Source organism: Protopterus annectens, chromosome 3.part0 (genome assembly GCF_019279795.1).
Source record: "Protopterus annectens isolate FY-2018-M chromosome 3.part0, PAN1.0, whole genome shotgun sequence".
NCBI lineage: Eukaryota > Metazoa > Chordata > Ceratodontiformes > Protopteridae > Protopterus > Protopterus annectens.
In genome coordinates this window covers 161,432,762-161,447,265 of record NC_056731.1, presented here as the reverse complement: position 1 = coordinate 161,447,265, position 14,504 = coordinate 161,432,762, and the positions used below count along the sequence as shown (strand labels likewise).

The 14,504-nt window shown below is 37.7% G+C and overlaps 1 protein-coding gene across 1 annotated transcript in view; it reads left to right on the top strand.

Annotated features, from left to right (window-relative positions):
• Window positions 1–14,504, top strand: part of LOC122796791 (dynein axonemal heavy chain 5-like) — a 2,204,633-nt gene that overhangs the window by 1,815,527 nt on the left and 374,602 nt on the right. Inside the window, exon 68 of the mRNA XM_044065521.1 lies at window positions 6,373–6,537. Within this exon, the coding sequence (XP_043921456.1) occupies window positions 6,373–6,537 (165 nt within the window). The remainder of the gene's footprint in view (window positions 1–6,372; window positions 6,538–14,504) is intronic.

The window sequence follows — 14,504 nt, the reverse complement described above, 5'->3', positions numbered from 1 at the left end:
CTGGCTTATTATTTTAAATATAATTCCATCTGAGAGTAAAGTCTCGTTGGTTCCATTGTATATATTCCTTTTCTATTCTACGTTATTATTATATTTTAATAATATTGCATTTTATAATATGATAGGTTCATGTTTTGTGGTTACTTGTTTTATGTCTGTTTGGCTTTCAATAAAAATGCTATGCGGGTTTTAAAAAAAGTATAGTACAGCCTATGAGAAAGCAATGTTTTAGGCATGGTTGTAGTGATTGGTTTATGAACCACATGTGACTTAAATTGCGGACTTTTAAATGTAGCTGTTGGTTAATTGTATTTGTATTTGTTGTCTGAAGAAGTTCAGTCATGGAAATGAACGAAAAGTTAAACCTATTAAAGTAACTTAACGAACGAGGTGCCAGCTGTCTTCCGTACGAGTTCAATTTTATTTAGTAGTTTCTTATTTTGAACTTGTGTTTAGTTGGGTAGAGTGTCTTAGAATGGAGATAGGAAGATGGTCATTTAGGGAGCCAGGTAGAGTAGATGGATTATGGTAGAGGTTAGGGAAGTTAGTGAGGATCTAATCAATAGTGGAACTGGAGGAAGAGGTTTTGTGCAGGTGGGTGGGACAGGTTATCAGCTGATGGAACACTTTTAAGTTTATGCTAAGTTGTGGAGAGTCAGTAGTGAGAGGGGACCAGTCAATGTTGACATCACCAAGGATGAGGGTTTCATAGTGAATGTTGTGGGAAAACCAGGATAATATATTTTCCAGGGTTGGGATATTATTTCCAGGGGGATGTAAATGGAAGCAATTGCAAATTTCTTGTGTGGCAGTTAAGAATGATTATTTCAGCTGTCTGGAAGTCAGGGTTAGGAAGGGTGAGAGGTTAAGCCCATCAGAGTAGAGGATGGAGACGCCACCTCCTTTTCTTTCTTTTCTGTATTTGGCTGGTCTGGTCTCTGTTGGTACAGGGTTGCCAATGTAGTTTGAGTGATTATTATTGGCCAGTGGGATGAAAATCTCTATATAACTTCCTTCAGACAGTTGCTAAAAAATTACCAGAAGTTGTTCAGAAACTCACATATCAGTTTTTGAGTCTGTTTATGTTTGTCTGTCTGTCTGTCTAAGTCTCTGTTGCGTTTTTATACTCACTAAGGACCAATGAGGTGCTCTGTTGACATGAAGCGAGAGTTTGTTCCAAAGGTATGGTAACTTCAGGGAGACAAATCTGTCCCAACAGCAGGTTCTATTAATGTCACATATCAGGTTAAGGCCATTAGAGTGAGTAACCCGTGTACCATTTGGCTGATGGATATGCAGCATTTCCAATAAAGCAGTGTCTTATCTGCAGAACACAGATCACCTCTGAGCAGTCTGTATGAAACAGAATAAAGTGACAGTGATTTCAGATGATCCACATAGGACAGATGCTGAAGACCTTGAATTTTCCTTGTGAGGAACCTTTGTGGTCTCTCCAATTGTTGCAGGTGCTTGGAAAGGTACATACCAAAAAGGGCATTGTACTCAGTTATTGGCCTGATGAGGGAAGAGTACAGGAAGATTATAACTTATTTTTTTCTGGAGACAATGCCCTTACTTATGAGATGAGCAATATAGAATGCCCTTCTTACCACTGTGGTGATCAAAGGTAAGGTTGCTGTCAATCTGTGTGCCCAGGTCTCTCACTACTGGGTGCAAACTTAGGGTGTTATTATTGATATGGTGGATAACAGGAACGTCACTCTTACCAAAAGGAATGATAATACATTTATTGCATTGAGTTTAAGGCCATGACTTTGGCACCAGTCATTTGTTTGTGTAAGATGCTGTAGTAGGATGTTGATATCTTTTGGAGATTCTATGACCTCTCTCAGTTTGCAGTCATCAGGAAACTTTGTCAGCCGCAGACCTTTAGTTTTAACTTGCACTTTGGAGAAATAGATTCCAAACAGTAGAGGTCCCAGGACTGATCCCTGTGGAACACCACTGGTTACAGGTCTGCTGTTGGTGATGGATTTCCCTATTTTGACTATATGGGTTCTATCAGTGAATCAGTTAACGACCCATCTAATTATATATGGGTTGATACCTAGCTGGGTGAGTTTGTCAATTATGCCTGAGTGGGGGATAGTGTCCAAAGCATTGGCTAAGTCTAGGTAGGCTGTATGCAAAGATTTCCCCTCATCAAGGGCTTTGGTGACTGTCTCGAAGAAGTCCACCAGGTTTAACGGGCATGATCTCCCTTTGACAAATCTAAATAGAGTAGGGTTAAGTGTTTGGAGATTACCAATATCTTTGTTGATAAGGTCCATGATGATTCTCTCTATGACCTTGGAGATAAGGCTTGTCAGGCTAATAGGTCAATACTTCCCGGGGTCAGTGGAAGCACCACCTTTGTGCAAGGGGATGATGGTGGCCTTTTTCCATTCTGCTGGGATGAAGCCAGTGACCATAATTGAAAAGATTACTCAATGGTGTTGCTAATTCTTGTTTGAGCTCATTTAGAATGCATTCTGAGATATTATCAGGTCCCTTGGATACTATGTTTTTGACCTTAGAGAGGGCATTCACGACCTGCTGTTTAGCAATACAACACAGAAGACAGGTGGTAGGGATGTCTTGGGGTAAGTGTGGTGGGGACAGGGGAGTGAAGTTTTCACAGAACCTGTCAGCTAACAGGTTAGCAATGTCCACAGGTTCGATATATGTGGTATCACTAATTACCAGTTTAACACAAATCTAGATCTTTACTTTTAAGTTACGGATGTAACTAAAGAATGCCTTATGGTTATCTTTGGTTGAGGAAGCTAATTTGGATTTGTAGTTAGTTTTGGAGGACTTCACAAGAAGTCTTATTTGCTTGTTTAAGCTGAGAAGGGAGTGTTTCTACTTTAGGGCTCACTCTGTCTTACTCTTAGACAGCAATTTCTCCCTCTTATTGTAAAGCCTGTTAGTGGCAGTTGTCCACAAGACAGGTTTGCTCTTCCTTGAATAGCTTGTTTTGGTCCTATCAGGTACAGCCGAGTCAGTGCAATTGATCAGGTGTTTGTATAAAGCATTTCTGGATGATTGGATGGGTAACCATAAATTCACTTCAGGGGTTCCACCTATGTCCCTCTTGGACAGGGGTGAAAGGTGCTGATCGGGGAAATAAGGGTAAAACTTGGCTAGGCTTGTAAGGGGCCCTAGGGCCATTAGCCTAGTAACCTCCTATGATCCTATGATCCTAAATGCAACTGAGACACAAAGTCCAGTTTTCTGCTCGAAGTGAGATGCGATAGGAAATCAAAATAAACATTAATTGAATATTTTGCCAGTAGCACCTGTTATGACAACATTAGGATTATATTACATGCAATTAAACAGACAGAGAAATATTTTAATGAGTGCTTGATGACAAGAAGAAACAGGTTGGATTGAAAGTATGTAGATGAGGGGGAAAAAATCAGCAAATAAATTATATTTGCGTTATTATGAAAATTAGATGCAAAAAACTTGCATGGATGAATAGATGATGTCCTGAGGAACTTAGGGGAGTAATTTTGTAAAGATTTATGGGTAAAACTGGAAGGATAAATGGTGTTACTGATTTTAAAAATATACACAAGTGTACCACACTGATTAAATAAGTCAGTTTAGAATCATCTAAAAAGAGAGAAAGAAAAAGAGAGTTTTATTGATTTACTTTTTGTTTATTTATATTTTATTTTAACTAAGTGGGCCCACTGATTCTTTAGATCCTTTTTTCAGTTTTGACCTGGGAGGACAGAGGTGATAAGAAGTTCTTGTTATGATTCTGACAGTTTCCTGTTAAATTAGTGGACTCTCAGATTAGCAAACTACAGAATATCATGTGAGATAGCTTGAAAACCCAGAACATCGACATAGACCAACTCACACAGCACCTGTTTTTACAGGGGATGGCAAACCCCCTGCTAATTATATATACCAACTCCGAGTTTGCCCCATAGTGTGGAAAGGAATAATACCCTAATTCCTGCTGTGCCACAATCATGCACAGTAGACATCCTGTTCTAGTCAATGTTGCTGTTTTTTATCTTTTCACAGGTCAATATGGTGTCATTTGCTTATCTGAGCATTGAGTAATTTAATAAGAATCCAGTTCTCAGAGTATGCAAGAATGGGTGATAAGTAGCTCTTGCACAGATTCAGACAGTATGTAAGAAGTTGTGATGAGAAGTTATTGCTAAGGTTCTCACCTTGTAAGGAGGGATGATGTGAAGATCAGATTCACATGGTATGCAAATAAAAATAATGGACTTCATTTCCAGCTTTCCAGATTATGTTCACAATGATATACTACCTGCAAAATGTCAACAGTGTAAATTAGAAACTGTTGCAAAGGCAAAATATACACTCCTTTGTTAGAGATATATTACTTTTTCAGATGTAGAGGTCTAAGAAAAAAAGTGAATGGGTTTGTCACGTGTTCAAGAAGCTGAAGAAACTTACAGGTGAAATACTAACAAAGAGGTTGTTTTACATAGGCACAGACAACATCAATGACCATACATAACATATAACATTGTTTTATTTCACATTGCCATTACTGAGTTGTGCGAGATTGCACTACATTTGCGTTACGGAATTTTCCCTTTTTCCACAATTGTGTGACCTCGGTGTTGGTGCATATAAGTAGCAGGAGTTGTGGGGCTGTAGGGGAAATTTGCTTCCCTCCAGAAGGTGCTTTTATTTACTTATTTTTTTTATTTTTGATAAGTTTTGAAGAGATCTCTGTTGTTGCCAACAGCTGAGTTTGATAGGTGTTCATGGATTAGTTGTATAACCACCTATCTAGCTAGCTAGCTAGCTATCTGTGCAATCTGCCTATCTGCCTATGGATGCCATCTTTACAGTGAATCCATGGGGGGGGGGGGGTTCACCATGCTGCCACTGTAATATACCACAGTGTGGAGGAGGGTAGGTTTCACCATACTACCACAGGGTGTACCACCGTGTTGTGGGGGGTAAGTTTCACCATACTGCCACAGAATGTACCACAGTGTGGTAGGGATAGGTTCCACCTTTCTGCCACACAAACCTCTCAACTGTATCTATTTTTGAGGTATCTATCTATTTGCAGGCCTGCTTTACCACCTGCATATGATGTACCTATTTTAGAGGCATGTCTGTATTTCCAAACTTCATTTACCCATTCACACAATTTTCTGAATCCCCCCATCACACAAGATTTGTGACACTGTTTAGTATATAGAAAGTCACATTACATGACCAATATACTAGTGACATTAATTTTGTAAAGGAAGAGGACCCATGTCTTATATTGCCCATTTTCAGAAGCAAAAATAAATTACTTTGTGAGGTAGATTTTTCCAGTATCATTCATTAAATTCTACAGAATTTACATGGTGACTTTAATAATATGTGTACATTTTCATAACATTTTTGTCATTCTCAGTTTTTGAACTTGTGTTTCTAAGTAGTATCTCACATTGCTACTGTAAGTAGGGAAAGTTATGTGCTATTTAGTATTCAAATTTTATAGTAATTAGATGACCAGATTTTTGTCTGGATGTATCTACTTTTCAATAGCCTTTGTACAGATTTTTAATGGCTGAAGGTTGAAAGCTCTGCTTCCACATACACAGTACCCTGTAAATCCAAGACATTAATGTCATTGGTCCAGAGGGAGTAGATACACAATTCTCCCATTCAGAAGTTTCCTGCAGATGGAATTTAGTAAGTTGAACTTGATCATCTGTAGGCTGATGTAAAGACAATTGGACCACATTCAGTGATCCTGTATTACAACATGTTTTGTTTAACATATCTCTATATTTATTTATCTATCTGTAGATAAATATAGCAGGATATCTATCTATATCAATATGCATATATCGATATATAGATGTATAGATATAGCTATACATATTGACATAGATAGATAAAGGGAACCTTGGGACTGAGGAAGGCCAAGTCTCTTTCCATAAAACAATGCCATTTTGCAATTCCACTATAGTGATCTTTCACAGTCTGCCTCAAATATCCATTATACCTAGAGGTCATCTTTGCAAATCCAATGTATATCTAAGTTAGCCTGCCACTGAAATATATAGGAACAGAATCTGGGCAGTACCTAATATTTAAGGCTCATAGTGCATATTATGTGATAGGCTTGACAGCAGCTACCTTTTATATCTGTCTATACGTTTCTCGACAGATAAGAAGGGCCACCAAGGAACCTAATAAGCAGTTGAAAAAGAAACAGTATTATGTTCTAAACTTGAAATAAATGTAATTAACCCATGATTACCTAAGCAAGTGCATAGTTTATATAAATACACAGTCATAGTGATTTTAAAATGAAAATGATTATCTGCAAAGGTAACTATTTATGCCATTCTGTTGCAGGCACGACATTACATAAGAGAGTCCCTTGGAGTAAAGTACGCTGAAGGATTTATTCTTGACATGGAAGGAATGTGGCAAGAAAGTGACAGTCGAACTCCATTGATCTGCTTCTTATCTATGGGTTCAGATCCCACTGAGAACATTGAACGTTTAGCAAAATCCAAGGTACAATATTTATAAAAGAAAAAATTGGAGATGACCAAGAATAAATGATTGTTTGTGTGTGGTAGATACTAGATAATCTTTGTGATCAGTCCAGGCATTTATAAAATTATTTGTAAATCAAACTTCCCAACTACTGCTGTATTTGTGCAGGAAGAAAAATAGATTAGCTCCCAATATTTTGGATTTTATCAGCTTTGTACTTTTGTGCTACTTTCTGAGAAACTACAGTGTGGTAAAAGATTACTACAGTTTATTCTTCAACCACCTCAATTCACCATAACTACCTCTTTAGCACCTTTTAGACAATATATGTTTACATTTGCAGGGGAGTCAGCTAACTATCTGTAATACAGTCCCTTCTGAGCTGGCTGACTTCTCAGAGAACAGGACCTTATAACAGCTAAATTATAAGGATGGTGAGAGATGGACATACTCTGGGATTTATCAAACAGTTGTGGCTTTGTCAGGACCCCTTACTGAGAGGTGATACATGCTGATGTCATTGCATATGATGTACACCAGCATGTTATGCTCTGGATATCATTCATTCCCTCTTTTTTAACCTTTTGCAAGTTACAAAGTCATTTGTCTCCATCAGAGGTCATGTACACAAATGTACAACTTACCCCAACCCCCAGAAAGGACAGCTGGCTAAAGACCACTTCATTCTAACTCCTTGCTAACACGTCTGGCACATCAAGTTCATTCTCAATCCAAGACACTGGTGGCACCGAATGACACTTTACGTGTCTGTAAGTGGGGCTGTAAAACATTACACACATTTGCAGATCGATAATAGATAATGTCTTTGCAAGATTTTATGGGCATGTGACAAATTGATTTCTTTACCACTCATATATATATATATCTGATACATATATATATATATATATATATATATATATATATATATATATATGGCTCCCCTTTACGATCCCGAAATACTGAAAGCTCGAATTTCAGTATCTCGGGACCGTAAAGGTGAAAATGAAAAATCTCCAAAATGTATAAGCTTGAATTCAAATATTTCGAATCTGCGCTTATGCAGTGCAGCAACGGGACAGGAAGTGTTTGGCCAGGATGTTTTACAGAAGTGAAGGTAAGTGAGTGTATGTGAGTTTTATTGTAAGTTGTGGGTGTGGGTTAGGGTAGGGAGGTGACAGTATGAGTGTGAGTGTTGGATGTGTTTGTGTATGTGTGATGTGTGTGTGCGTGCGAGGGAGTGTGGAATGTCTGTGTGCGAGTGATGCATTTCTTAACTATTAGTGTGATCTCGGAGTTGGTGTATATAAGTGGGGGGGTGGCCCAGCGTAGATGTAGTTTAGGATTGTGTAGTTTGTGTGCTGTGGGTTGAATGGTGTGCATGTTGTGTATGGTTTATGAATGTTCAGGATTTTATTTTTCGTGTTTATGTGTTTCGGGATTGTGGGCTGTTCGACTTTATAATTTCGACATACTGAAATTCGAGCTTTCAGTATTTCGAGATTATAAAGGCATACCATATATATATATATATATATATATATATATATATATATATATATATATGTATATATATATATATATATATATATATATATATATATATATATATATTATATATATATATATATATATATATACACACACACACACACACACACACACACACACACACACACACACATTATATATATATATTTTTCTCTCGCTCTCTCTGTGTATATACATATATATATATATATATATATATATATATATATATATATATATATATATATAGACACATCTTCTTCTTGTTCTTCTTCTTTTTCTTTTGGCTTTTCCCAGTTAGGGGTCGCCACAGCGGATCATCTGTTCACTCATGATTGGCAGTGGAGTTTTACGGTGTCGAGTTGCCAGCCCGGCATCCAACCTTCCACAGAAGGCACACACACACGCACACATTCACACCTAGGGCCAATTTGGAGTGTCCAGTCCATCTACTGCATGTCTTTGAAATGTGGGAGGAAACCGGAGTACCCGGAGGAAACCCACGCGACTATATATATATATATATATATATATATATATATATATATATATGTATATATACACACACATATATTTTTTTTTCAATCTCTTTGTATTGTAAGGTGAATTTCTTTCCCTGTGCTAACCTTTTTCTCTTAAATCATTTGAAGGAGTAGAGGTAATAAACATGTTTCTGGTTACAGACCTCCTTCCTTCCTTTTTTTTGCATAGTCATTATTAGAGAATGCTGTATCATTCAAATTGTTAAACTATCTAGGCACATACTGAGTGATGCATGGCATACAAAGGTAAAGGAATGACCACAGTACCACCGATGCATGGTATACAAGAGTTCAGGAATGACCACAGTACCGATGCATGGCATATAAGGGTTCAAGGATCCTTGAAGGTGAAAAGCTGAGGTACCAGATGTCTGTTGGTGATACTAAATCTATTTCATTCAACCGCTGCTGCTTTTGGTATGTTTTATTGATAATCTGTAGCCAAACAGGAATACAGAGAGACTGAGACAAAGAGAAAGAGGAAGGTGGCTGGGAAGAATAAGATAGACAGCACCGGGTTTATCTGGAAAGGAAGACTTCTGAGGCACTGAAGTCTGAGTAGCTTTAGCAGGAAGAGCCCTCTTGCCAACTTTTTTGCCCTTAGGAGGAGGGCAACATTACCTGAGAACAAACACTAAATTATTGGGGTAGATGCTCTGAAATTTAGGCACAGTTCCTGTAAAGCCTTAACCTTATCCTGTAGGGACTTAAACATATCAGCAACAGCTTCACCAAACTAGTGTTTATTATCAAGAGGGGCATCCATCAACTTCGCCTTAATATCATTTGACAATGTTTGCAGCTGAAGCCAAGAATACCTCCTCATCACTGACCCAAAAACAACAGCCCTAGAAGAAGCATCTGCTGCATCATAACTACACTTGATGGAATGACGAGCCACCTGGGAGGAAGTCCCTAACAGGGAAAGAGCAGAAACAGTACCCTCAAAGTCTGGAAGATCAGATATGACCTGACAAGGCTGGGATAGGAGAGTCAACAAATTCCTGGACATAAGGGTCTTATAATTAACCACCCTAAAAGCCAAGGTAGCCTAAGTGCAAACCTTCTTACCTAGCCCTTTCCATAGTTCTGCTATCTTTATCAGAAGGCAGTAATTTGGGTGAAGGAAGCAACTGGAAGGGCTTGTCAGAACACACAGACACTACTGAAGGCTCAGCAGCAGGACACTTTTACAAAATTTTACAGTCCTTAGGCACCCTTTTCTCGGGAGCAGGGGGCTGAGAATTTGGATCCTTAGAGATATTGGAAAATGCATCCAACAAAGCAGCCAAAACAGGAGGAACAGCAGAAGGTTCATGAGATTCCATCTGCAGCAACTCATAGTACCTTTTATGTATCTCAGAGATCTGAGCACAATCCCATTTAAAGAAACCCATCATCCTGGAGATTGTGCCCCCAAAAGAAATCTCTTCAAAGGGAGTATCAGGACTGGTGGATTCCTATTCCTCTGACCCATAGCTCAAAGGAGAAGGAATCTGAGAAGTGTAAGCAAGGGATTTCTCATCCAAATTCAGCTCCTCCTCAGAGGAATCCTGTTCTCTGGGTCTTTTTAGGGGAGTAGATGACCAAGGAGGGCTGGAACAGAAACTCCCTGTGGAGGTTTTAGTGCCATCAAAGCACTAAACAAACCCAAGTAAACGCCTGCCATTCACTCTGTGGATCCTTAAGAGCAGGGATAAATGTTTGGTCTTTTGTTTTTTTCTTTAATGGGACATTTGCCTTATAAAATTTGGAAGCCTCAGTAATGGTAGTAGGGACTTCTTCTCTGACTAATATCTGAGGAACACCCGTAGGCCCCTCGGAAATGATCAGCCATGGTTACCCCTGAATGCTGAAATGTATGTCTACAAAGCCTCCTTGGACTTGCTTAAAGTCAGATGCCCACCAGCCTCCAACCTGGTCACAGCAAAGGAATCCAAAGATAAAGCCAAGCAAACCTCTGAGCATTCACTCACCTCAGGAGAAATGCCCAGCAGAAGCTGAACAGTGGAAGATTCAGGCCTAGGCTTCTTGGCCTTCTTCTTCAATGATGGCTGTCTCTTGGAGCGGGAAGTTCCTTCTGTCATAGCTTTCTTGAGAAGTTTAAGATGCTGAGTCTCAAGATACAGTGCCAAAGAAGAGAGTCTATTACTCAAGGTGTTAGGTACAAAAGCCTGATAGACAGAACAAAATATATGGTCATGTGAGGTGCATACCAAGGCAAAACAGACACTGTTTGTGATGGTTTGTTTAGTATATAACCTCATGGCAATCTAATTTCTGTTTATTTGTGTGTGCTGATATAATACTTCTTTATTGACATGGGGCACTCTACTCCATTTATTGTTATTATTAATTATTTATTTTTGTAAGTAGATTGGAGCTAAAAAAATTTACATGGTCGACATTTCACAATGATCAACTTTTGAAATGTCAGTTATGTAAAAAAAAAAAAAGAAAAGAAAAAACTCAACAATCATTAACCCAGGGGGGCAAATCCCCCTGCACCCCCCCGAAACTTAAATATATCAACTCTGAGATCGCACTACAGTGCAGAAGATGGAAATCTTTCCATTCTGCACTGTACAGAGATGCCCGTTCCACATGGTTGACATTTCAAATGTCAATTTTTTATATATATACATATATATATATATATATATATATATATATATATATATATATATATATAGAGGTCTACTGAAAAAGACCGAAAATCTTCTTGTTCGAAAATGAACAGTGGATTCTCAATTACACGAAAGTGCTCTTAAGCGAAAGTTCACTTCTGCGAAGAATGGTTCAATGAACCATTAAGGAACACATGTGCTGAAGCACACTACAGTGGGGGAAGGGAATTTACGTGTTTGCCCACTGTAGTGCAATCTAAGAGTTGGTATATTTAAGTAGGTGGGTGCAGGGGGTTTGCCCCCCCTGCCAAAATAATGTTTCACTGCTCTTTATCGATTCGTTGAACCGATGTTCGTGGAAGTGCACTTTCGCTTAAGAGCACTTTTGCGTAACCGTGGGTCTACTGTTCATTTTCGAAAAAGTGAGTTTTTGATTATATAGAGTAGACCCATATATATATATATATATATATATATATGTATATATATATATATATATATATATATATGTATATATATATATATATATATATATATATATATATATATATATATATATGTATATATATATATATATATATATATATATATATATATATATATATATATATATATATATATATATGCACACACATATGCATATATACATATATGCATACACACACATATGCATACACACACACACACACACACACACACACACACACACACACACACACACACACACACACACACAGACACATTTGTTTAGCGCTTGAGTTTTAGCTCTGCACATGGCTGCAAATCCTTTATTTTGAAATGAAGTGTCTTTGTTGTTTAGTTGTTTGTATTATTTTTTTTTCCTTTTAACAATCATTGGAGCTCTGTTTTTGCAAAATAATGGTCACATTTGCTGTTTGCTGTATCTGAATTCAGAATATTGCATTCAACAGTCTTTCTACTTGTCGCTAAACTATTTAAACTTATCAATAATGACACCTTCCTTTCACTATCTTCCGCACTATTCAGAGATGCACCCAAATACAACCTTGGACATCTGACCTACTCATGTCCTTCCTTCAAATCTCCCAAACTAGGTTTCACTGCATAGAACATGCTTTCTCAGTCCTTGGTCCTAAATTGGTGGAATCTCTCCCTTTTTTAATTAGAGATCATTCCTGTTACCCTGCTTTCTGTTTACAAATAAAAGCACATTTCAAGTCTCTAGGAAAATGCAGCTGCTATCTCTCTGATCATATAACTTAACCTCTTCATCCCTTCTTTATTTTATTTATTTTTATTTTACATTTGTTGACCGGGCTAGTCTAACTGGATATATATCCATTTTAGTAGAGGCCTGGGGAGATAAGCTCCGAGACACACAGATAACATAAAAATTGCAAACAAGTATAAAAAAAAATTACAGTAGTATGTACACTGACAATTGAGGTTAACACAGAAATCATTTGAAGAGGTCAGACGTCATTACAATGTAAACTACAGGTTCAAAATAACATGTAGGTACATTACTTAATAAAAAAAGGAGGCATACAAGCTAATTTAATGTACAAGTACAGTACATAACGTAATGGCAAAGAAAAAAAGGAGGCATACAGGCTGATGCCATATCCAAGTACAGTACACAATGAAAGAGGCAGCTTAATGTTCAGTAGTAATAATGATTTTGTTTTAACTAATAAGTAAAAGAGGGATGGAAATAATGAGATACAGAGTGTAGGAGTGAAATATTGTTAATAAGGACGACCGAAGATTAATGAAAAGAAAAGGGAAGCAGAGCATATTAGGGTAGAGTAGATAATCAGGTTTAGTACAGGGGCATTCTTTTATTTACATTCCTTCCTCAGACTATTTTTGACTGTGATGCTAAGTCTGACTTCTGCTCTGTGTATATGCTGTGTTTTTTCACTCACTCTTTATATAATAGTTATCTTTTGCCTTTATTCCCTTGAGCCAATTTTGATATTCATTTTGTATATAACATATGTATATACTGCATTTTGTCATTCTCTCTGCATATAATGTTATGCATCTATTGTGTTTACCCCCCACCCCGGATTGAGACTGAAATCGGTCTGTTGGGATCAGTGTTCTGCCTCAGTTAACAAACTCAAAATAAAATAAAATAAATATACTAATAATTGCTCATTCATCCACAATCCATACACATGTTGTGCTGTAGAATAGCTATGGAACATACAAGGAACTTAGATTCCTAACACAGCAATGTTTGAAACAAATACAGAAATTAGTCTAAATGCTTAAAGCACGACATGTTAAATATACATTCAGTCGTAATAGTAACAGAACATATAAATTGTTATGTAATGCATGGAGTGTGGTTAAGTGCTTCTACAGTATGAGACCCTATCTCAAGAGATGTTAAGTACCCGTCTGCTTCTGTTATTAAGATAAGGTATCATGCTAGGCAGTTAAACCTACCAATACTGACAAACGACAGCATCAGAATTAAAAACAGATTTCATCCTGCATGCTGTCTGTTCCGATAATGTATCCCTGACTTTCTGTAACATAAGAGAATATGTCACTACCTTTCTAACAGTGCTCGATGATTGCTTTACAGCTTTGAAAACCAGCAAAACACTTAGCAGTGTTTTTTTCTGTAACCAGTAGTACATGAAATAGATGAAGCTCCATGAACTACAAAGGGTTATGATTGGTTCTCTTATCATAACCCATTATTATGTGTTCTCAACATGGATGCTGAGATTCACATTTCAGACCACTCTCAAAGTGAATTTCTTTGCATCCATGTCAAGAACACATAATAATCCTAAAATGAGTGGCAACCCAATTATAATCCCCTGTAGTCAGAAAAACACAACATAACAGTTAACCTATTAATTTAGCATAGAACACAATGTTTGCAATATATTAAAGAGAAGACCGTATTTTCATTGAGGAATGGTATGTAACAGTCTATTATATATCATATAATTTCATGTTTCCACTTTAAGTTATACTTTTCCTGGCGTTTCCCGGTTAGGGGTCGCCACAGCAGAACTCCGGTCTGCTAATAATTGGTAGTAGATTTTTATGATGCCGAGGTGCCACCCTGACACCCAACCTTCAACGAAGGCACGCCCATTCACGCATGTCTTTCGAAAGCCACTTGACCGCAGGGTGGACATGCAGACTCCACACAGAAGGCACTCCAGCCGAGAATCGAATGGAAGAATCTCTTGCTGTGAGGCGACAATGCTGCCGCTGCACTACCGCGGCTTCTAATTTCTATATTTGCTTTAAACGTTGCTATGCTAAAAATTCA